The 25,577-nt window shown below is 38.9% G+C and overlaps 1 protein-coding gene across 9 annotated transcripts in view; it reads right to left on the reverse strand.

Moving 5' to 3' along the window:
- Positions 1-25,577, reverse strand: part of sik3 (SIK family kinase 3) — a 482,160-nt gene that overhangs the window by 72,018 nt on the left and 384,565 nt on the right. For all 9 annotated transcript variants that reach the window (XR_010016690.1, XR_010016689.1, XR_010016691.1 and 6 more), the window contains 6 exons: positions 18,573-18,735; positions 12,754-12,879; positions 11,743-11,843; positions 9,874-9,989; positions 8,732-9,098; positions 4,860-5,761 (listed from right to left, as the gene is read on the reverse strand). Coding sequence is in view for 5 of the 9 variants with exons in the window: in XM_063038656.1 (XP_062894726.1) it covers positions 4,860-5,761; positions 8,732-9,098; positions 9,874-9,989; positions 11,743-11,843; positions 12,754-12,879; positions 18,573-18,735 (1,775 nt within the window). In the remaining 4 variants the exon portion in view is untranslated. The remainder of the gene's footprint in view (positions 1-4,859; positions 5,762-8,731; positions 9,099-9,873; positions 9,990-11,742; positions 11,844-12,753; positions 12,880-18,572; positions 18,736-25,577) is intronic.

The following is a 25,577-nucleotide window of genomic DNA, read 5'->3' on the forward strand; positions in this document are numbered from 1 at the left end:
AATCAATCAGGCTCATAAGGCCTGACCTGCCTTTGACAAAGCCATGCTGACTATTCCTAATCATATTATGCCTCTCCAAATGTTCATCTCCAAATCTCCTAAAGGCCAAGTACACTCAACCTGTTCTCATAAGGTATGCACTCCAATATCCAGGCAACATCCTTGTAAATCTCCTCTGCACTTTCTCTATAGTATCCACATCCTTCCTGTAGTGAGGTGACCAGAACTGTACACGGTTCTCCAAGTGGGGTCTGACCAAGGTCTTATATAGCTGTAATATTACCTCACGGCTCTTGAACTCAATTCCACGGTTGATGAATGCCAACACACCATATGCCTTCTTAACAACACTGTCAACCTGCGCAGCAGCTTTGAGTGTCCTATGGACACATACCCCAAGATCTCTCTGATCCTTCACACTGCTAAGAGTCTTACCATTAATATTATATTCTGTCTTCAAATGGGACCTATCAAAATGAACCACTTCACACTTACCTGGGTTGAAGTCCACCTGCCACTTCTCAGCTCCATTCTGCATCTTATCGATGTCCCACTGTAACCTCTGACAACCCTCCAGATTATCCACAGTACCCTGAACCTCTGTGTCATCAGCAAACTTACTAACCCACCCTTCTACTTCCTCATCCAGGTCATTTATAAAAATCATAAAAAGGAGGGATCCCAGAACAGATCCCCGCAGAACACCATTGGTCACCGATCTCCATGCTGAAATTACTTTCTGAAAAACAATTTCTAAGCTTTTAGAATAGCCTTAACATGTTAACACAATTTTGAGAGCATGAATACGTTAGTAATTCTAAGATAATCATCCCTGTATTCTCATCAATATGCCCTGATTCTACCACTCACCAACACAGTAGAGACAATTTACAGTCCCTAAAATAACCTACCAACCCACAAACATTTTAAATGCAGAAACAACTCGATTCAAGATTAAACTTTATTTATCAATATTCAAGTTTATTTATAAGACTATAAGACCATAAGAAATAGGAGCAGAATTAAGTCATTCAGCTCATTGAGTCTGCTCTGCCATTCCATCATGGCTGATTTATTATCCCTCTTAACCCCATTCTCCTGCCTTCTTCCCGTAACATTTGACACCCTAACCAAGAAACCACCAACCTCTGCTTTAAATATACTCAGTGACTTGGCCTCCACAGCTGTATGTGGCAATAAATTCCACTGATTCACCACTCTCTAGCTGAAGAAATTCTTCCTCATCTCTGTTCTAAATAGGTGTCCCTCTATTCTGAGATTGAGCCCTCTGATCCTAGACTCACGACACATCCGTTCCACATCCACTCTATCTAGCACTTTCAATATTCAATGGAATCCCCCCAATTCTTCTAAACATCAGCGAGTACAGGCCCAGAGCCATCAAAGGTTCTTCATACATTAACCCTTTCACTCCTGGGATCATTCTCGTGAACATCCTCTGGACCCTCTCCAATGTCAGTGCAGTTTTTTAGAGAAGAGGCACAAAAATGCTCGCAACACTCCAAGTGCAGTCTGACCAATGCTTTATAAAGCCTCCAGGATTACACCCTTGCTCTTATATTCTAGTCCTCTTGAAATGAATGCTAAGATTGCATTTGCCTTCTTTACCATCCACTCAACCTGCAAGTTACACGAGGATTCCCAAATCCCTTTGCACCTCTAACTTTTGAATTTTCTCCCCATTTAGAAAATAGTCTATGTCTTTATTCCTTCTACCAAACTGCATGACCATACACTATATTCCACCTGCCACTTCTTTGCCCCATCTCCCAATCTAAGTTCTTCTGCAGTCACCCTGCTTCTTCAACATGACTTGTCCCTCCACCTAATCTCTGTTATCGTCTGCAAACTTAGCCACAAAGCTGTTGATTCTATCATCCAAATCGTTGACACATAACGTGAAAAGAAGCGGTCCCAATACCGACCTCTGCAGAGCACCGCTTGTCACTGGAGGCCAACAGAATAGGCCCCCTTTATTCCAACACTTTGCCTGTTGCCAATTAGCCAATACTCTATCCATGCTAGTATCTTTCCTGTAATAGCATCGGTTCTTATCTTGTTAAGCAGCCTCTTGCGAAACTTTGTCAAAAGCCTTCTCAAAATTCAAGTGAACAATATCCACTGACTCTCTTTTGTCCATCCTGCCTGTTATATCCTCAGGATTTTGTCTGGGTTGCTTTGGATTTCCAGCACCTGCAGAATTTCTTGTTTATGATTTGTTTTTCTTTGTCTATCCTGCCTGTTATTTCACATCAGATCCCAACAGATTTGTCAGGCAAGATTTCCCCTTAAGGAAGCCATGCTGGCATTGGCCTACTTTATCATGTGTCTGCAAGTATCACAAAGCTTCATCCTTAATAATGGACTTCATCTTCACTAAAGTCAGACTTACTGGCTTACAATTTCCTTTCTTATGCCTGCCTCCCTTTTTAAAGAGTGGAGTGACATTTTCAATTTTCCAGTCCTCCAGAACCATTCCAGAATCTAGTGATTCTTGAAAGATCATTACTAAGGTCTCCACAATTTCTTCAGCAACCTCATCAGAACTCTGGCATGTAGCCCACCTAGTCTAGGTGACTTATCTATCTTCAGACCTTTCAGTTTCCCAAGCACCTCCTCCTGAGTAACAGCAACTGCAATCACTTCTGCCCTTGACACTCTCGAATTTATGTATTATAGCTAGTGTCTTCTACGGTGAAGACTGATGCAAAATACTTATTAAGCTCGTCCACCATTTCTTTGGCCCCCATTACTACCTCTCCAGCGTCATTTTCCAGCAGCTCAATATCCATGCTCATCTCTCTTTTACTCTTTATATATCTGAAAAAACTTTTTGTATCCTCTTTGAAATTATTTGCAAGCTTACCTTCATATTTCATCTTTTCTCTCCTTGTGTCTTTTTTAGTTGCCTTCTGTTGGTTTTTAAAAAGCTTTCAATCCTCTAACTTCCCACTAATTCTTGTTCCACTATAGGCCCCCTCTTTTGCTTTTGTGCTATCTTTGACTTCCTTTATCAGCTACACCTGCCTCATCCTCCCTTTAGAATGTTTCTTCATCTTTGGAATGTATCTACCCTTGTTTCTCTCTCTGCCTTGTGGCGCATCGGGCAGCAACCTTTCCAACTCTTTAGCATTTGTCTGGTTTTTTTTTGAGGCTGAGTTTCTAGCTCGATGCTCAATCCAGCATGGGTGGAAAACATGCAAGGAGACAGCCAGCTGGATTCGAACTCGAGACCACCGCCTCGAATTCTGGTGCGGATGCTACTACACCACTGGCTGGTTATGCATCTACCCTGCTCCTTCCAAGTTGCTCCCAGAAACTCCAGCTATTGCTGTTCTGCTGTCATCCCTAATAGTGTCCTCTTCTAATCAACTCTGCCAGCTCCTCTCTCAGGCCTTTGTAATTCCCTTTACTCCACTGTAATACTAATACATCTGACATTATTTTCTCCCTCTCAAATTGCAGGGTGATTTCTCTCATTATATGATCATTGCCTCCTAAGGGTTCCCTTACCTTAAGCTCCCTAATCAAATCTGGTTCATTATACAACGTTCAATCCAGAATTGTGTTTCCCACAGTGGGCTCAGCCACAAGCTGTTCCAAAAAGCCATTTCATAGGCATTTTACAAATTCTCTCAGGGTGTAGCACCAACCTGATTTTCCCAATCAACCTGCATATTGAAATCTCCCATGACTATTGTAACATTGCCCTTATTACATGCCTTTTCTATCTCCCGTTGTAATTTGTATCCCACATCCTGGCTACTGTTCGGCGGCCTGTATGTAACTTCCATCAGGGTCTTTAGAACACATCTCCTTTGGGACGTATTTGTGTTGCACCTTCCAAATTGCTCCCAGAAACTCTAGCCATTGCTGTTCCATCATCATCCCTGCTAGCGTTTCCTTCCAATCAATTTTGGCCAGCTCTTCTCTCATGCCTCTGTAATTTCCTTTACTCTACTGTAGTACTGATACATTCGAGTTTAGCTTCTCCTTCTCAAATTGCAGACAGAATCCTGTCATTAGTCCCCTTTATCTCTCTAATCAATTCTGGTTCATTGCACAACACACAATCCAGAATAGCTGATCTCCCCTTGTAGGCATTCTACAAATTCCCCCTCTTGGGATCCAGCACCAACTCGATTTTCCCAATCTACCTGCCTCTTGAAATCCCCTATGACTATCGTAACACTAGCCTTTCGACATGCACTTTCTATTCCCCATTGTAATTTCTAGCCCACATTCTGGCTACTTTTCTGAGACCTATATGTAACTCTCATCGGGGTCTTTTTACCCTTACAGTTCCTTAACTCTACCCAGAATGAATCTACATCTTCCATTCCTATGTCACCTCTTTCTAAAGATTTGATTTCATTTTTTACCAACAAGGAAAATATGGATACTCATAAATCAGAATAATGGTTACACAGGGAAGGTTCAAAGTGGGAGGATGGATTAGGCAAACAATGATTACAGTTACAGCCTCCTAAACGGAAAGTTAACATCCTGCATGTCAGTAGCATGCAATTTGTCAGACACCAGTCCCATCACTGGTGAAGTTTTTCCAGTATTAAATTTTGGTAAAGCAAATAAAAAATAAATCTGCTGAATAAAGAATCATGCCAGGCTTCTTTTATAACTAACTAGTACTGTAAGTGCTAGCGAAACATCAATGTCATTTTAAGTGATTAAGTGACTGAGTATTATTCAGGACCAGACTATACAAAAATCATTTAAGGTGAGATACCAGGAAAGTTTTCTTTCTGTAATGATCAGGTGTTAAGGAATTGTATGAAAAGTCATCCCATTATTAATAAATGCTACTTTTCATCACTTACCTCTGCTTGGCACTTTGCCTGTTGCAAAGCCAGGGACTGCCTGATGACTGTACGGCTGTGAAACACCCATTTTGTGCACATGATTTATATTTGCAAGTCGTGTCTCTGCAGCCCCACACCTAATAATATTGAGCAGCTCTGGATTCTCTTGACAGCATTTAGTGGATGTGTCAGTTGAGTCAGTATTGTCCGGATACCCCTCCCTGTTCCCCTCATTCACACAGTCCTCTTCCATACTCTCCGAATGCATCAGTGGGGGGTGATGTACAAAACTGTGGCCTTGGGATGACGAAGGGGGCTGTGGAATATGATCTTGGCCTCTGACCTGCAGTAGATGATGCTGATGATATGGTTCTGTACTATGATAAGGCATATTTAATGTTTGTCGCTCTGATAAAGTCTGTTGGTGCCCGCATAAGTTGGCAGTCATGTTTCCAGCATCCCCCGCCCCTTGGTTTATGTGTCTCAGCAAGTCATATTCTTGCTGATGTTGCTGCCGCTGGTGACGTTTTAAAAAATGTGGCATTTCAGCAGGAGGTAAGCGCAAGTCCTGTTGGCCTGTCAACGAGTGCCTGGGTGAAAGCAGTCCCTGAATCATATGGCCATACTGCTGACAAACTTGCTGGTGTCTTGTGTAGTCAGGTGGCGTTGGAGAAAGCAATGCCTGATGTAGTGATGAAGCTGTGAAATCTTGTTGATGCTCATGCTGCATGATGGCTTTACCAGCTATGGTTTGGTTATAGTTTGAAAGTGAGTCCATCTGTGTAACTTTCATGCCTTGGGAAAACATAGCTGTTGCTGGACTGAAGTTGTTAGTTAAAAATCGAAGCTGCTCCTGGAAAAGGTGAGGGTGCAAGTGCGACTGATCGTAGCTCAAAGGAGAAAATCGACTAATAGGGCGACTGAAAACAAATAGAGATCAGTGTTAAAAATTTTATGATAGTTATGAATTAAACTGACAGTCACATATAAGCTAGTTCATAGGAGTGTCAGGACATTAGTGAGCAAGTTGGATTTTTTATTTTATATTGTAAACCGAGAAGTTATATTTATAGAATTCTACTGTAGATCTTGCAAGATAGCATTTGAAACCTTGACCTAGGTTTTGGGTCTGAATATATATCAGTGAACTTCCATATTAGAGATTTTTAAAAAACGCTCAAAGACAGACTGAACTAGCATCTGCAGTTCACTTAATGGCACAGTATTATCACAGCTATTAACCATTACAGTAACAGGGCAGTTTGGTAAGAGGGAGAAGGAAATAGCTTTGCTCCTGTGTTCTGTGCATTAGACCTGCAACCGGATTATTCCCCAGGGAGTCAGTCTAATTAGCGGCACACACAAAAAGCAAGAGGAATTCAGCAGATCAGGCAGCATCTAGGGAGAGAAATGGACAGTCAATGTTTCAGGCTAAGGCCAATCATCAGGACTGGACAGAAAGAAGTGAGATAGACAGTATACAAGGTGGTAAAAGTGGTAGTACAAGAGCTGGCAGGTGATTGGTAAATACAGATGAGAAGGCTGTAAGTGAGAAAGGGCTGAAGAAGGTGAAATCTGATAGGACAGTGGAACGTGGAATAAAGGCAAGGAGGTGAGAAAGAGAAAAGATGGGAGGAATGTGTGGGTGATGGGTGGTCGAGAAGGTGGGGAGAGAGAGGGCAGAGAGAGGTGGTTAGCGGAAGTTAGAAGAATGCCATCAGGCTGGAGACTACTGAAGCGGAATATATAATTTACATCCAGTATCAACTTAACTGTAGAGCAGTCTGTAGACAGACATGTTGGTATAGAAGTGGGAAGTAAAATTAAAATGACCAGCTACTGGTAGATCATGGCTGCTACAGCGGGCAGAACAAAGGTGTTCAACAAAGCAATTCTCCAATCTGCGTCAAGTCTCACTGCTATAGAGAATGCTACACAGGGAGCACTGGATGCAATAAATGACAGCAATGGATTCGAAAGTAAAGGACCGCCTCAAATAGAGGGACTGAATGACAGTGTGGGAGGTGAACACTTCATGTGCTGTAGGGATTAGTGCTTAGAGAAGGATCGGTAGGTGAGGAACAAGCTGACCAGGAAGTCATACAGAGACCAATCACTGTGAAGAATTAAGAGGAAAGGGGAGAGGAAGAATTGGTGTTGGGAACCAATCTGAGGTAGCAGAAGATGCAGAGGATTGTATGTCGGATACGTAGGCTTGTAGGGTGGTAGGTGAGGATTAGGGGAACTCTATCCCTGTTATTTCTGGTGGTGGGGGGGTGTGAAGTGAGGGCAGATGTGTGTAAAGTAGAAGCTATATGAGTGAAGACTGCATTAACAACAGTGGGGGAGAAATCCCGTTTAGCAGGCTTGGCATTCCATTGGTTGGGCAGCACTCTAAAGCAGAATACTACTACGGGAAATGAACCTGCAGCAACTAATGTATGAGTTGCACATTGGCGGTGAGGAATTTGAGGGGAGGGTTCAAAGGAAGTCAAATGAAACAGCTTATGCCCTGCAAGACAGAGGTCAGAGAATCTGATCCTCAAATAGGATTTTGAACCAATATTATTAGCTAAACTTGGGAGAGTCAGAGGAAATACTATTGCCTTTCCTTGCATATGTGCATTGTAAAGTAATTTACATTATTCCCTAAGCATCTTCCTTTAACTATTGGAAAGCTAAATGGAATGCTCACAAATGTATTAAAACATTTATAGGTCAGGCCATCTCTTTTGGAGCACGCCTTTTCCTACTTCTGCTGTATTCAGAAGTAGGGAATTTTAAAAATTTGGGGTTGGGCTTCAGAACTGTACATCCTCAACCCAAACCTCTATCTCTGGACTCTTCTCTATTCCTAGATTCTCCATGATATTGGCTCTCCTTCAGTTCTGGCCTCTTTATTAATTACTCCCAACACTCAAGGCCATTTCTTCAGCTGCTGGTGTCTTAAGCAGCCAGCCTAACTTTAGTGTTTTTTTCCCTCCAATTAAGATAATTCTTCAAACCCATCTCTATTATTACCTGCCCTGAAATTGCTTTTACAATTTAGTCAAATTTACTAACACTCCCGTGAAGCTTGTATAAATATGTGGTTTTTGTAGTAGCTTCCTTTCTGAACTTTAAAGCTTTAAAAACTACAATGTCATTTACAAATGATGAAGTAATCCAGAACCAAGCTGAAATTTAGTACCACAAACAAGAGAAAATCTGCAGATGCTGGAAATCCAACGCAATGCACACAAAATGCTGGGGGAACTCAGCAGGCTGGGTAGCATCAATGGAAAAGAGGAAACAGTCGACATTTTGGGCCAAGACCCCTCTTCAGGACACATATGAAAGGGTCTCTGCCAGAAGCATCTGTTTCCTCTTTTCCATAGATGCTGCCTGGCCTACTGAGTTCCTCCAGCACTTCGTGTGTATTGCTAAAATTTAGTACCATTTGTTTGGTTTGGCTCTGGAGTTCTTCATTTTTCTTCTGCTATACACTGTTCCAAAATACACAGAAACAATGTCATCCATTATTCATCTTAATTTCCCAATAAAATACCTTGATCTACATATCGCAGTGAAATCATAAATTAAAACTATTTTGAAGTCAAATTTCACACGCTGTGTGAAGATTTCCATTTGAAGATAATTATATTAACCATATTAAAATGCAAATTAAAAATAAAATCTAAAATTAAGAATCAAAGCCTAATTTTTTATAAGATCAACTTGTTATTTTGAATCAGTAATGCAGAAATAGTTCTAACGAGTATTGACAACACACTGCTGGCAACAGAACCAATTCCTGCTTAACTATGGAAGCTACTAGATTCCTTACAAGCCTTTAATTTTAATCAGCTCGAATATTAAAACTTAGCAATGTGATTCAAGTGTACTCTTACCTGTTTACCTCTGCACTATCTGCACTCAGTTGCTTTGCCAAGGCCCTGTGTTGTCCAAGCCCAAGAGATGGCATGTGCAAGCCTCTCTGCTGAAGGGGAATCTGATTCCCTGAACCGATGATTCCACGGGGACGTGTGGTGTGCAGATTTTGCCCAGCACTTTGTAGCAAGTTGTTGCTGAGCATATCAGGTGGTTCCTGGACTTGAATTGTAACTGGCTGTGCTTGCGACTGCTGTGGCAATCCAGGTTGTAAATTCATTCGGGGAAGGTTAAGGTTTGGAGGAGGAGGGCTATTACTGGGCTGCTGAAATAGAGCATGTTGGGAGGGTATGCCTTGAAATTGAGATGGGGAGGCTGCAGCACAACCTAAAAAATTAAAAATGTAAAAACATCCATTTCAGACAGTGAACTTCCACTGCAATGGTCCAGTCTACTCATTCCAGTGAAACATTTCCAGCAAGATCCCATGTTAGCCTGGGAACCTGGCAAGTTTCAAATAGCTTAATATTAATAGAAGGCCCAATTAACTCATTAATTCAATTGAACAGCTTTGGTCAGAATCTCTAGACTGATTTTATACCCAAATAATGATTTAGCAACCATGGATTTTATTGCCAGAAGAAAATTCCTGTTTTAACTATGCAACTACACATAACTGGACAACGAGCATGAAGATGGAAGATGTTAAACTGAGTATTTCACATGAGAATGTACTACAGTTTTTAGTTGACCTTAGTAAATTTAGAATGGGAGAGTGCCATAAAACACAGTATATAAAAAAAACTAGTAGCTTAAATGAGTAATATTATAGGCTGCAGAAAAGTATGTTTCACTTGTTCAATCAGCCAAACATCTTGTATACATGGATTCACCATGTTCAATTTACAAATAAAACTACAGACAACTCCATGTTCTGTTTGCTCGTTGCAAGATATGCAAAGTTGTTTGACTATATATTATCCAGAATGATAAAAGCAGGCAGGTAATACCAGAATGCTGTAAGATTGAGATTATGATTAGATTCTTACTGCTTGAACATCAAAACAACATTAATCAGACATTAAGCAAAATAAATTAGAGTACCAAAAGGTGTTTAGTCTGGATAACCTAGCCTCTATAAATGGCATTAGACGATACTTACTGCTGGACTGCATGATGGCTGTGGTGCCAGGTGGAGGACTGCTATTAGACTTGCTGAAGAGATGATTGTTGGGATGGTTTGGAGGGGGGCTCGACTGTTCATGTTGAATTCGTAACCTGCAGAAGGCAATTTTTAAAGTTGTAATTTGGTGGCAAATAAAAGAAGTTTCAATTAATGAACCTTTGTCATATAATATCAAAATGTTACTTTATTTGAATTGTAGAGCTTTCTAGTGACTTTATTAAATAACAACTTCCTATAAACGTATCACACCCAAATTAAATGGGATTTTAAAGAGCCTATGCAATATATGTGTTTTAGCCATTAGCCAAATTTCATATAACAGGTTTTTGATTTTTTTTTAAACAAGTAGTGCTTGGTGTGGTTGGAAGTAAGCTTATAAACATAAAATTTCACAAATACTTCACATATTACAGTTCTAAAAGCACTAGCCATATTCCAATTAATAAAGTTTGAAAGATACTGAAGAAGCATATTTATTAAAAGGACATTTAATTCAACATAACGCATGGGAGCAGAATTAGGCTATTTGGTGCATCGAGAATATGGCGCCTCTTTAAAGTCTGTTTAAAAATCTTATAGTGTATTCCAATTGTTCTACTTTCAAACTAATTCCATGTTAATAATAGCAATATCAACTTTTTATTATTTAAACAGAAGCTTTCAGCAAATGGCAAGTCAAAAACTCAATACTACCTCATTGCTGCATTGTTCCTCAAGTGATTTAACATGCAAGTTCATCTGCTCCAATTCATATGACAGCTTATTCACAATTGCACACCAACTTATTTTTGAAAAATCATTATTCATTCAACAACAATGACTTGCCAAAGCAATGTTCTGGATATTGGAAGAACTCCAAGCCCTTATGTGCAAATTAGAGCTTTAAAGTTCATTTGAATTGTCTGAACAAACTTGAGAACCAAAGCCCAACATCTGGTCTGCCAGCTACAACAGGACAGCACTCTCTTAGTGTTACTATTGATTATGAGAGTCTGGCATGAGAATTAAACTCACAGTAAAAGGATCAGAAGAGCCAGTCAGTTAGAATCACAATATTAATAAACTTATGAAAATATAGTGCTTATGAAATTAAAAAGTTCAACTTCAAGTTTAATTATCATTCAGCCATACTTGAATATAGCTAAATGAAACAGCATTCCTCTGGTGCCAAGATGCAATACACATTAACAACAGCACACAGCATTCTGCAAAATAGCACAAATGGTTAGAACTTCAGAAAAATTCACAAAGAAAAAGATAATATAGTTCAAGTTCCTGAGTGCATGATTGTACAACTGATGGCAAGATGTCCTGGTCCAGCTAGTTCTTTCAATGAGTGAACACTGAAGGGCAGCACCAAGTGTTCCAAACCATTTTGGCATCTCTTTGTTGGCTGCAACAGGCAACTCCACAGCCTTGACCTAGACTTTGCCACAACCGAGGCAACATAGCTTCACTGCCGTTGGTCTCACCAATGAACCAGTGAACTGGACTTGTAGTATTCTACATTACCAATGTCCAACAGGGTCTTGCAATCCCAATAAAAACGCCCAAGACAACCACTCGCTCCATCTCGGAACAACTGTACGCAAGTCCAGGCGACAACACAATGATATGCAATAAGTCCAGCTCCGTAACTATTGAGCAACTCGCTGATGGAATAAGTTCTGCAGTACTTATCTCTCTGCATATAAGTATCCAGCAGTGACTTCAATCGTAAAAAAGACATACAAGATGACCAAATACACCTTTGATCGGACCCAGAGGATATCATTTTATAGTTATTATAAAAGACATTATTATATAATTACCCAAGCCAGGATAAAATGCGCTTGGATTGCTCACCTCTGAAGCTGGTGAGTGATTAATGCTGGCTGGTTTTCCACATGCTGTACCAATGAAGCGGTTGACAATGGAGGTGAAGGCTGTGCTGGGCGAATACATTCCTTTAGTGGCAAAGAAATGAATTATTGCGTTTGGCAGTAAAAAAAAATAAGTAGTAATCAATGCACTGGTTGCCAGCTTTGACTATAATAGTCACAATATTTACTTTAATGCTTACTATGCAATTAAATCTATACTCTATAATTTTACATAACCTGTACATCCTGCCTCCCTTAGTTTGACACTCCTGAAAATCTAAAAAGGCCTTTTATACAGGCTGGACTATGTTTTTCTACCATTGAACCTAACAAAAAATTCTTGTAGCACAACTGAATCTTTCGTCTTCTTAATCTCACAAATTATTGGTACCATTCAACAAACTAAAATGTTAAATGTTTCCATATATCCTTCTCTCTGAAGTCCTCTCTTTTCAACTGAAAAGGCAAAAGATGTAAATAAGATTGAAAGAGTACAGAGAGAACTTACAAGGATGTTGTCAGGAAATGAGGACCTGAGTTATAAGGAAAGGTTGAACAGGTTAGGACTTTATTCGCTGGAGTGTAGGAGAATGAGGGGCGATTTGATAGAGGTGTACAAAATTATGAAGGGTATGGATTGGGTAAATACAAGCAAGCTTCTTCCACTGAGGTTGAACGAGTCTAGAACTAGAAATCATGGTAAGGGTGAAAGGCGAAATGTTTAAGGAGAACATGAGAACTTCACACAGAAGGTGGTAAGAATACCAAATGAAGTGGTGGATGCAGGTTCAATTTAATATTTAAGACAAGCTTGGATGAATACACGAATGGTTCAGGTGCAAATAGATAGGACTAGGCAGAATAGTCGTTTGGCATGGACTAGATGGGCCAAAGGGCCTGTTTCAGTGCTGAAGCATCCTATGACTCTATGAAAATCAGTCAGTTCAATAGCATTCATAGAACATAGGGCATGCCATTTTAAATCATTACCTACCTGAATCTGTTGGTGTCGAATCTGTTGTTGCTGTTCTTGTTGATAAAGAATGTGCTGTTGTTGCGTCTTCTCAAATATTTTTTCATCCATTGCATTTCCATATATCTTTTGCAAATGTTCACATTCCTAAAAATGAAAAGAGCTTAGAGGTGGTCACTTGGTGACAAGATTTGAAATTTGAGCTCCGAAATTTGTAGTGACCAATCCAAGCAAGAATAATCAAAAATAATTCTATCAATCAAAATATAAAATTGCTTTATTTATATGTAAGATAAATGAATGCTCTGATTTTCATTTCTGACAAATATAATAATCATCTAACATGTGTATCATAAAGTGTTTATAGTAAGTGCTTACTTCTGGTGTAATGTGACAATATTTTCCTTAATAATCAAAGGTAAACTGAATGAACAACCCTCAGTATTCACAAGTACTTTTCCCTATTTGTAGTTTAGGTTTTGCTATTTGTAAATGATCAAATGTAGTTGATCACAGTTCTTCATCAATTTCTTAAAGGAAAATAAATAATGGACAATCAATACTGTCATTGCCAGCAACCCCCAGATCATGAATTGAGAGTAAAATTATCCAAGACTGCTGGTTAAAACAGCTTCTTTTCCATTTTCATTTTATCACATAAGTGAACAATTGTCAAGAAGCAATTGATTAGGGCCTGCACTTGATACCCATCATACCCATAGGAAATTCAAACAAAGCTTCAATTTCAGTAGGTTACATAATCAAGCTAATTGGTAAAAAACTTCCACATATCCAAGCAAAGATACCTTCCCATCACAGGTATCCCATTCAGAGGAATCCGACTTTGAGTATTTTCTTTAGCTGCGAAATTAGTTGAGATATTACTGAAAAATGAAATTCTTCTCCTTAATGGCACTGTTTTTTTCCAAACAAGTTTATCTTCAGGAGTAATCAACTCTTTAGCCTGGATAGCAGGGTGGATACAATAGTAGGGAGGCCATCTAATTTAGGTAGTCAATATTCAATACCAGTATCTGCTCAGCATCTCTGAGTATGTCCTACCTCCGGGCATTTACGGGCATGATGGTGCAGAATGAGCTTTCGGGGTATTTAGATTTCAGATGACAAAGAAATTGGTGTTACTGTGAGTAAGGGAATAAGAAGGGAGTATTTAAAAGAGAGCAGTTTGTGGAAGTTGGCCATTTTACTCGGCAGTTGATCGGGACAGAATGGCGCAAGCGCGTGCAAGTCAGTCCATCAGTCAGCGGGAGTATTTGGAAGAGAGCAGTTTGACCGAGCGGGTGACGTTGTAGCAGGGGACGGAGTAGAGGGAGACAGAGTAGGAAGGCTTTGGCTCAAGAGACTTCGGCGAGCAGAGGCTGAGGACAAGCTTCACTTAAAGTGAGGACCTCTCAAGAGTCTTCGGTGAGGGGGCTGAGAGAGGAGACTACGCCACACTTGGAGAGGGTGAGAAGTGGTGAAGAGATGACTGCTAGACTGATTCAGTGTGCTGCGTGCATGATGTGGGAGGTCAGGGACACTGATAGTGCCTCTGGCTCCTACACCTATGGAAAATATGTCCAGTTTCAGCTTCTGAAGGACCGTGTTGCAGCACTGGAGAAGCAACTGGATGACCTTAGGTTCATCCGGGAAAACGAGAGTTTTCTGGACAGAACCTACAGTGAGGTCGTTACACCGAGGATACCGGAAGAGAGAAGTGGGGCGACGATGAGCAAGGAAAGGATGCTTGAAGTACAGGAGACCCCGGGGCATGTGCTTCTCATAAACAGGTTCACCCTCTTGGAAGCTGTCGGGACAGAAGATGATGCCAGCCTGAGAGGCGGTCAGGTCTGCGAGTCAACAATTGGCGCTGAAGCAAAGCTGAGGAGACAGACGTCAGGCAGAGCCGTGGTAGTAGGGGACTCCATAGTGAGAGGTACAGAAAAGGGTTTCTGTGGCAACAGGCAAGATTTAAGGATGGTGTGTTGCCTCCCTGGTGTCGGGATCCAGGATGTCACGGACCGATTGCAGGGAATCCTCAAGAGTGAAGGTGAACATCCGGAAGTGGTGGTGCATGTCGGCACAAATGACGTGGGGAAGAAGAGGAAAGACATTCTACAGCGTGGCTTCAGAGAACTTGGAAGAAGGCTGAAAAGCAGGACTTCCAGGGTGGTTACCTCCGGTTTGCTTCTAGTTCCCCGTGCTGGAGTGGTCAAGAACAGGGAGATAATGGATCTGAATGTGTGGCTGAGGAACTGGTGCAGGAAGCAAGGATTTACATTCTTGGACCACTGGGGTATGTTTCGGGGTAAGGATGAATTGAACAAAAGGGACGGGTTGCAGCTTAATAAGCGGGGCACCAGTATTCTGGCAGGCAGGTTTGCCTCTGCAACACGGGTGTGTTTAAACTAAGTTGTGGGCAGGAGGGGACGAACTGGAAATATGAGGATGGAGATAAAGGGAAAGTGAGAATAAGAAAAGTTAAGAAAGACAGCAGAATCAACAGAGCAGAAAGCTCAAGAGGGGATCGTACAGTATGGCCAAGTGAAATAGGAATTGATATGGGAGGTGAGGGGAGTAATGAATTAAAAGTATTGTATATGAATGCACGGAGTATAAGAAATAAAGTGGACGAGCTTGAGGCTCAGTTGGAAATTGGTAAGTATGATGTTGTGGGAATAACAGAGACATGTCTTCAAGTGGACAGGGCCACTTGAAGTGGAACAATTCCCTAGCAGGGATGACAGTGGAACAGCAATGGCAAGTGTTCCTGGGAATAATGCGGAAGGTGCAGGATCAGTTCGTTCCAAAGAGGAAGAAAGACCCTAAGGGGAGTAAGGGAAGGCCGTGGTTGACAAGGGAAGTAATGGACAGCATAAAAATAAAAGAGAAGAAGTATAACATAGCAAAGACGAGTGGGAAGCCGGAGGATTGGGAAACCTTTAAAGAGCAACAGAAGGTAACTAAAAAGGCAATACGCGGAGAAAAACTGAGGTACGAAGGTAAACTAGCCAAGAATATAAAGGAGGATAGTAAAAGCTTCTTTAGGTATGTGAAAAGGAAAAAAATAGTTAAGACCAAAATTGGGCCCTTAAATACAGAAACGGGTGAATTTATTATGGGGAACGAGGAAATGGCAGACGAGTTGAACAGGTACTTTCGATCTGTCTTCACCAGGGAACACACAAACAATCTCCCAGATATAATAGTGGCCAAAGGACCTAGGGTAATGGATGAATTGAAGGAAATTTATATTAGGCAGGAAATGGTGTTGGATAGACCGTTGGGTCTGAAGGCTGTTAAGTCCCCGGGACCTGATGGTCTGCATCCCAGGGTACTTAAGGAGGTGGCTTTAGAAATCGTGGATGCATTGGTAATCATTTTCCAATGTTCTATAGATTCAGGATCAGTTCCTGTGGATTGGAGGGTGGCTAATGTTGTCCCTCTCTTCAAGAAGGGAGGAAGAGAGAAAACAGGGAATTATAGACCAGTTAGCCTAACGTTGGTGGTGAGAAAGATGCTGGGGTCAATTATAAAAGATGAAATTACGACACATCTGGATAGTAGTAACAGGATTGGTCTGAGTCAGCATGGATTTATGAAGGGGAAATCATGCTTGACTAATCTTCTGAATTTTTTGAGGATGTAACTATGAAAATGGACAAGGGAGAGCCAGTGGATGTAGTGTACCTGGACTTTCAGAAAGCCTTTGATAAAGTCCCACATAGGAGATTAGTGGGCAAAATTAGGGCACATGGTATTGGGGGCAGAGTACTGACATGGATTGAAAATTTGGCTGGCTGACAGAAAACAAAGAGTAGCGATTAACGGGTTCCTTTCGGAATGGCAGGCGGTGACCAGTGGGGTACCGCAGGGTTCAGTGCTGGGACCGCAGCTGTTTACAATATATAGTGATGATTTAGATGAGGGAATTAAAAGTAACATTAGCAAATTTGCCAATGACACAAAGCTGGGAGGCAGTGTGAAATGTGAGGAGGATGATATGAGAATGCAGGGTGACTTGGACAGGCTGGGTGAGTGGGCAGATGCACGGCAGATGCAGTTTAATGTGGATAACTGTGGGGTTGTCCACTTTGGTGGTAAGAACGGGAAGGCAGATTATTATCTAAATGGAGTCAAGTTAGGAAAAGGGGAAACACAATGAGATCTAGGTGTTCTTGTGCATCAGTCACTGAAAGCAAGCATGCAAGTACAGCAGGCAGTGAAAAAAGCTAATGGCATGCTGGCCTTCATAACAAGGGGAATTGAGTATAAGAGCAAAGAGGTCCTTCTGCAGCTGTACAGGGCCCTGGTGAGACCACACCTGGAGTACTGTGTGCAGTTTTGGTCTCCAAATTTGAGGAAAGACATTCTTGCTATTGAGGGAGTGCAGCGTAGGTTCACAAGGTTAATTCCCAGGATGGCGGGACTGTCATATGTCGAAAGATTGGAGCGACTGGGCTCGTATACTCTGGAATTTAGAAGGCTGAGAGGAGATCTTATTGAAACATATAAGATAATTAAGGGATTGGACACGCTGGAGGCGGGAAGCATGTTCTCGCTGATGGGTGAGTCCAGAACCAGAGGCCACAATTTAAGAATAAGGGGTAGGCCATTTAGAACAGAGTTGAGGAAAAACTTTTTCACCCAGAGAGTGGTGGATATTTGGAATGCTCTGCCCCAGAAGGCTGTGGAGGCCAAGTCTCTGGATGCTTTCAAGAAAGAGATGGATAGAGCCCTTAAAAATAGCGGAATCAAAGGTAATGGGGATAAGGCAGGAACTGGATACCGATTGTGGATGATCAGCCATGATCATAGTGAATGGTGGTGCTGGTTCGAAGGGCCGAATAGCCTACTCCTGCACCTATTGTCTATTGTTATCTAAGGTGAGATATAAATCAGGTAGAAAACTTGTTGGCAGATGGGATTTAATCCCATCAAGTGTGAGATGATGCAATTTAGGAAGACAAATGAGTTGGACAATTATGGACAATAAATGCAGGGCACCAAGAAATGTTCAAGAACTGAAGGACCTTGAGGTTCAAGTCCATAGTTCCCTAAAAGAGAAACACTGGTAGATAGGCCAGTGAATAAGGCATATGGCACATTTGCCTTCATAAATCAAGGTTTAGAATACAATGTTTAGGACACAATTTAATTTTTACAAAACACTGGTTAAACTACACTAGGAATATTGTGTGCGGTTCTGGTCAATACACTATAACATGGGCTGTACTGGACAGAACGCAGAGGAAAATCATCAGAAACAAAAACCAAGCAGCCAGAGGTATTGATTGTTTTCAATCTCTTCTGTCTCCAGATTTACCCAATTGGAAGATTTTAGTTAGGGGGAGGAATTGAATAGACTAGATTTGTTTCCCTTCGAGCTAAGGAGGCTTGGGGTGACCTGATACAAGCATATAATATTATGAAAACCATAAATATTATAAATAATCAACATCATTTTCTCCATGGTAGGGATATCATAGGTTTAGATTGAGAGGAGGGAGTTGTAAAGGGTATATAAGGATGGAGGGGGTGAAGGGGAGTGTTTTTTTAAAATGTTGAGAATGGTTGATATCAGGAATGCCCTGCTCGAGGTGTGGTAGAATCAGATTTTTATTTATTTTTATTTTTACAATTGATAAAGTTAAGGGGCAGATAACAATTTGGACCTAATGAAGGCAAATTAAATAGTGTAAATGGGCAAAAGGTCAGCACCATTCTCTGTGATTCTATGTCTGGGAATGGCTAATGAGATCAATTAAACTACTTCCGAGCCTCAGATCTCCACCCTGGGCGGCTTGACTTTTTCTAATCAGTGCTGTCTAATTGCTCACCTGCTGCAGCTGCTTTATGCTACTGTTTGTGTTTGTGCTTTTCTCCATTTTCTCTAGATGAGCTTTGAATGCCTGTATGCTAGCAGCACCATCTGAGAAACGACGAACTGGAGAGAACCTTTCAGTTGGAAGGTGTAGAGTGTTGGGGTCTTTATAGCAAACGCTGCAAAACAGACACAATTTTGAAAATTAATAGGTTTGTGAAAGTGCAACAAATTAAACTCCATTTGCCACCTGAACCTCAAATTTGCATCAAGCATTGTTCCATTTTATAACTGTTTAAAGACCACAAGTCTTCTCAGATCTTTATGCAGCTCTTTCCAAACCCCTTCACATGCAATTCCCATAATTTATTCCCAATTTATTTACTTTGCTCTGCACAAACTTGCATTAACAAATTCACGAATGGTCAATATGTTGTGTTGCAGAAAGATTCTGCAAATGGTTAAGTAGAAGTCTGGTAAAATATGTTTACCACTCATATTTCTTCTAAGATAAATTACTCATTTGAAATGTAAGTTACATAAACAATGAAGAACACACTGGAGCAATAGGACTGTAAGGTATCTGGTTTTGCTTTTATCCATTTCTGCAGAACACTAATTTCATTCCCATCTACCCCATAAAGTAAACAGTTCTATGGACACTTTCCAAGCGGTTACTTGTTACAAAGAAAGTGCTACATAAAGAGAAAACAATTTTATCATAATGGATCAATTCACCAGTCCACACCTCTTACAGATACAACAATAGGTATTTCTACTTCCCAGCATCACTAGAAGAGAATGATAAGTCAATTTATCCATTACGCACTAAGAATTACTTTCTACCTTAAAAAAAGTCTTATTGGATTTGTTTTATGTATTTAGTGATCATACTTTCACTTTCTGTAAAAATTTCATTCCAGCTGTAGCTGAACCACCTTAGCATTTGATGTTAGTCATGGTACCACCTCAAGAAGCAAGTATTTCCTAATTCAATCTTTGCATCAACTGCTGTAAAGCTAAAAAGAGTGCAAATTCTAGCTTACGTGCTCTAAAATTAAAGGTAATATCGATGGTCTAAAAAATTGTATCACTCTCTTGGATGTTCACAAGAGACTTCTTGGCTAGTCAGGCTGCGATAAAACCTGGTGGTCTGAACATATTATTACGAGCTGCCCTGATGTGACAACTACTTTTGAAACTATCAGGAAGTCAAGACTCTCACTTGATTGCACAGAATTATATGGTAGATTATTAAAACTCAACCGTACTCCATAATATTCATGAGAAAATATTTTAATAATACAATAATATTGAGTTAGTGTTACTTATGAAAAATGATGATTTTGAACAATAAACACTGCACATTTGTGGGTTCTTCAGTGATCATTATGACCATTTAAATTAATTTAATGACGCTGAACAATAATTTAATTTGTTGCTACTAAGTTTATAAAACACAGGAATTGTCAAATATAACAGCTGCTTGCACACTCAACGCCAATGAGCATTACTTCCAGCATATTTGTTTTAGATTTATTGCTCTTAAATTAATAAGATTAAACTTCAGCATTATTTAAAGGGTAATTAAACAAAACAACTCGATAATTAAATATCTTGAAATTAACACAAATAATGAAACATGATCACAGGACTGATTATAAGATTACAAAACCTAACCATATATTAAAAAAAACCCAACTCGTCATCTGAATTACAATTTCAAGATTTTCTCACAAATGAACCAGGAAGTTAGCTTCAGGATCAAGGTTTAAAAGATAAGAATCTTGATATCCCTGCTGTTTCTGTTGAATCAGTAAGTAAAACTACCAATTCCTGCAAAGCCACTGAATTGCACTGTAGATGGGAATTTGTTGCTATTAACAGCTTCCATATTTTATCAATGATCCCCTTTACTGAGAACTCCAATGTAACAGCAATCATGTGGTTTATGTAAATACCAATTGTAAAATACATTTAAGTGTGTGCTTTCAGATTGTAGTTCTGTTAATCTGTTGCATTACAGTGCCTATAAAAAGTATTCATCCTCCTTGCAAGTTTTCATGTTTTATAACATTGAATCAAATTAGTTCTATAAAGGTCTCCACAATTTTTAGTAATGGTAATACCTAAATATTTAAAAGAATCCGTAACTTTTAGAGGAATGTTATCATATATAGAAGCGGAATCATTTAAAGGAAATAACTCACTTTTATGCAGGTTTAATTTATATCCTGAGAACAACCCAAATTCATTTAATAATTTCGATAAGCTAGGAATAGATTCTTCGGGACTCGAAATATAAACCAAAAGATCATCCGCATAAAGGGAGATCTTATGAATAGTCCCATTTATAGAAATTCCTTGAATATTTTTAGCTTCACGAAGTGCAATAGCCAAGGGTTCCAACATCAACTTAAATAACGGAGGACTTAACGGACATCCTTGTCTCGTACCCCGAAAAAGTTGGAAAAAGGGGGATCTACAATAATTAGTGATAACAGTGGCAATAGGGCTTTTATATATTAATCTGATCCATTTATTAAAATTAGTACCAAAGCTAAATTTCTCTAAAACTTTAAATAGATATTTCCATTCAACTCTATCAAATGCCTTTTCAGCATCTAGAGAAACAACACATTGGGGAGTCTTAGAGAGGGATGAGTATATAATATTTAACAATCTCTGAGTATTAGAAAAAGAATAACGGCCTTTTATAAAACCCGTTTGATCCTGAGAAATAATTTTAGCTAATATATTCTCCATCCGATTAGCCATTATTTTTGAAAGAATTTTGGCATCCACATTTAATAATGAAATAGGTCTATATGAAGCACAATCAGTAGGATCTTTATCTTTCTTAAGGATTAAAGAAATAGAAGCTTCATAAAATGTGGAAGGTAACTCTCCTAACAGAAAAGAATCTTTAAGCATTTCCAACATATAAGGAGTAAGCAAATGTTCAAATTTTTTATAAAATCCTACAGTAAAACCATCCAATCCAGGAGCTTTACCCGATTGCATTGAGAGAATAGCTTTCTGAATTTCTCTTTCGGTAAGAGGAGCATCAAGAATTTGTTGATCTTCAACTGATAGTCTAGGAAAGTCAATCTTTTGTAAAAAGGCATACATATTAGAAGGGTCAGCTAGAAACTGATATTTATAGAGTTCACTGTAATAGTCTTGAAAAATTTTATTAATATCTTCATAATTACAAGCTAAACTACCATCTCTCTTACAAATTTTTAAAATTTGTCTTTTAACTCTAACTGCTTTAAGTTGAGATGCTAATAGCCTGTTACTTTTATCTGCAAACGTATAAAATTGACTTTTTAATTTAAGCAAATTTCTTTCAATAGGATAAGTTAATAGTAAATTATATTGTGATTGAAGTTCAACCCTTTGTTTAAATAAATCAACATTAGGAGAAACTGCATAAGTATTATCTAGATCTTTAATTAGTTTGGAAATTCTATCTAATTCTATTTTTGTCTGTTTCTTGAATTTAGTTCCCTTAGTGCATTTTATGAAGCAATTTTTTTCTAGATGGATCCCACTTACACTTTTGTTAGTAGGTCGAATTCATGCAGTTAAAATGATGATTTTACCAAAATTTTTATATGTATTTCAAAACATTCCTATTTTTCTAACTAAGAAGTTTTTTGATCAAGTTGACTCTATTATTTCATCTTTTGTTTGGAATAATAAAAGACCAAGAATTGGAAAATGTCATTTACAAAAATTAAAAAAGGATGGAGGTCTCACTTTGCCTAATTTAAGAATGTATTATTGGGCGGTTAATATACGTTATGCGTGTTCTTGGTTATATTGGACCAATAAAAAGGAACGACCATCTTGGGTTGATTTGGAATTGAAAACTGTGAAACAATTTCATTTAACTTCGTTATTAGGAGCTCCTTTACCTGTACAATTAGCCAAAATTTCTATTCTAAACATAAATCCTAAGATTAATCAATCATTACGAATTTGGTATCAGTTTCGTAAGTTTTTTAATCTTAAAAAATTTAACCTTTTTGGTTTAACTTATCGAAACTATTTATTTAAACCTTCACTTAATGATCTTACCTTTTCTCTTTGGAGGAATAAAGGAATTTTTTCCTTTATGGACTTGTTTCGAGAAGGTCGATTAATGTCCTTTGAGAAATTAGTAACTAAATACTCTCTTTCATATTCACATTTTTTGCAATATCTTCAGGTCAGACATTTTTTACAAGAATGTTTAAGTAATTTTCCACATATACAAGATTCTGACCTGTTAAATGTTATTTTAAAAATGAACCCTTTAGTGAAAGGTTTTATTGGGAAAATTTATAATTTACTATTACAACAGGACAATTATCCTTTACTTAAGATTAAGCAAGATTGGGAAAAAGAGCTTAATATGACCTTGATAACAGAGGATTGATTGGTTGCGAATTTTGAAGCTGGTTAACTCTTCTTCAATTTGTGCCAGTCATTCTCTAATTCAATTTAAAATTGTACAGCGTTATTATTTGACGAAGGAGAGATTGTCTAAAATATTTCCTAATGTAAATAGTCAGTGTGATAGATGCAAAACTGAGATAGCTACATTGACACATATGTTTTGGTCGTGTTCTGTATTGAAACAATTTTGGAAATCTATTTTTTCTACAATCTCTAAAGCTTTAAGAATCAATTTACAACCTAATAAATTGACAGTTTTGTTTGGTATAACTCCTCAACATATTCATGCTATTTCTATATCTGACCAATATGTAATTGCATTTGTCACATTATTGGCCAGAAGGGCTATTTTATTAAAATGGAAAGATGTCTCTGCTCCCACTTTGATACAATGGTTCTCTCAGGTGATGTTATGTCTTAGTTTGGAAAAATTTAGAAGTCGAACTTTTGATCCTAAGTTTGACTTTGAGAAAAGGTGGGGTTCTTTTGCCCGTTATTATCATTTGACTTGAGTTAATAAAGATGGTCCTTTTCTGATGCTTGGGTATATGAATTTGGTTGGCGGTTTGATGTCTTTTTTTTATGGAAGCTTGTATGGCGCATAGCTCCGGGTTTGTGCTCCAAATGGGTTTTTTCCCCCCTTTTTTTAGTTATCAGGGGTTTTCTCTGCTTTAGTTAGTATGGGTTCTTTTTTTCTTTCTTTCCTTTTTTCCATAAAAAAAAGCATTAATACTTTCTTTTTTGATTATTATTGGTATACTGTTCAGCCTGGTTGATAGTTTAACTTTTACTCTACATATGGATATGTTATCTTGATTATTTTGATGTATTTTTCTCTGCTGTTGATTTTCAATAATAATTAATAAAAAGATTTAAAATGAAAAATGAACATTGAATCACAGTGGATTTAATTTGGCTTTTTTTGACACTGATCAACAGAAAAAGACCATCATATCAAAGTGAAAATAGATCTCTACAAAGATCTAAATTAATTACAAATATAAAACACAAAATAATTGATTGCATAATTATTCACCCCCTTTAATATGACACACCAAATCATCACTGGTTTTAGAAGTCACATAATTAGTTAAATGGAGATCACCTGTGTGCAGTCAAGCTGTTTCAGTTAACTATAGTAAAAAAAAAACACACCTGCATCTGGAAAGGTCCAACTGCTGGTGAGTCAGTATCCTGGCAAAAACTACACCAGAAAGACAAAAGAACACTCCAAGCAACTCCACAAAAATGTAATTGAAAAACACAGGTCAGGAGATGGATACAAAAAAATTTCCAAGTCACTGAATATCCCTTGGAGTACAGTTAAGTCAATCATCAAGAAATGGAAAGAATATGGCACAGCCATAAATCTGCCTAGAACAGGCTGTCCTCAAAACTGAGTGACTGTGCAAGAAGGGGTCTAGCGAGGGAGACCACCAAGAGACCCACGACAACTCTGGAGGAGTTACAAGCTTCAGTGGCTGAGATGGGGGAGACTGCGCATACAACTGTTGAAAAAAAACTCTCATGAAAACTCAGCTAGTGTTTGCCAGAAGGCAAGTGAGAGACTCTGAAGTCAGCTGGAAGAAGGTTCTATGATCTGATGAAACCTAAATTGAGCTTTTTGGCCATCAGAATAAACGCAATATTTGGCATAAGCCAAGCACCGCACATCATCAAAAACACACTATCCCTACCATGAAGCATGGTGGTCCTTGCATCATGCTTGTGGGGATGCTTCATTGCAGCAGGCTCTGGAAGACTTGTGCAGGTGGAGGGTAAAAGAAATATAGCAAAATACAGGGGAAAATAGAGGAGAACCTGATGCAGTCTGCAAGAGAACTGCGACTTCAGAGAAGATTTGTTTTCCGGCAAGATAATGACCTCAATCATAAAGCCAAAGCTACACAGGAATGGCTTAAAAACAACAAAGTTAATATCCTGGAGTGGCCAAGTCAGAGTCCAGATCTCAACCCAACTGAGAATTTGTGACTGGACTTGAAATGGGCTGGTCACTCACGATCCCTATGCAATCTGATAGAGCTTTTTGTTAAAGAAGATGAGGGAAAATTGCAGTGCCCTGAAGTGCAAAACTGATAGAGACCTATCCCCACAGATTCAAAGCTGTAATTACTGTCAAAGGTGCATCTTCTAAAATACTGACTTTGAGGGGGTGAGTAATTATGCAATCAATTATTTTGGGTTTAATAATTGGAATAAATTTAGATCAATTTGTAGAAATTTGTTTTCACTTTGACACGCAAGACTGTTTCTGCTGATCAGTGTCAGAAAAGCCAAATTAAATCCACTCTGATTCAACGTTGTAAAAAAAAATAAAATATGAAAACTTCCCGGGGGGGAGGGGAATAATTTTTATAGGCACTGTGTATCTGATGAAATGGCAAATTTAGTAAAATTCTTGGCAACCACACTAAACACAAGTAAAATTCTAAGGTAAAATATATTTTCAAGTCCATTACTACATTACTGAGTTTTAAAAGTTGTACATAGAGTAGTAATAAATATGTGCAAACAGTTATATAATCTCTTTTGCAGACCATTCTCCTCAGATAAT

Source organism: Mobula hypostoma, chromosome X2 (genome assembly GCF_963921235.1).
Source record: "Mobula hypostoma chromosome X2, sMobHyp1.1, whole genome shotgun sequence".
NCBI classification, from domain to species: domain Eukaryota; kingdom Metazoa; phylum Chordata; class Chondrichthyes; order Myliobatiformes; family Myliobatidae; genus Mobula; species Mobula hypostoma.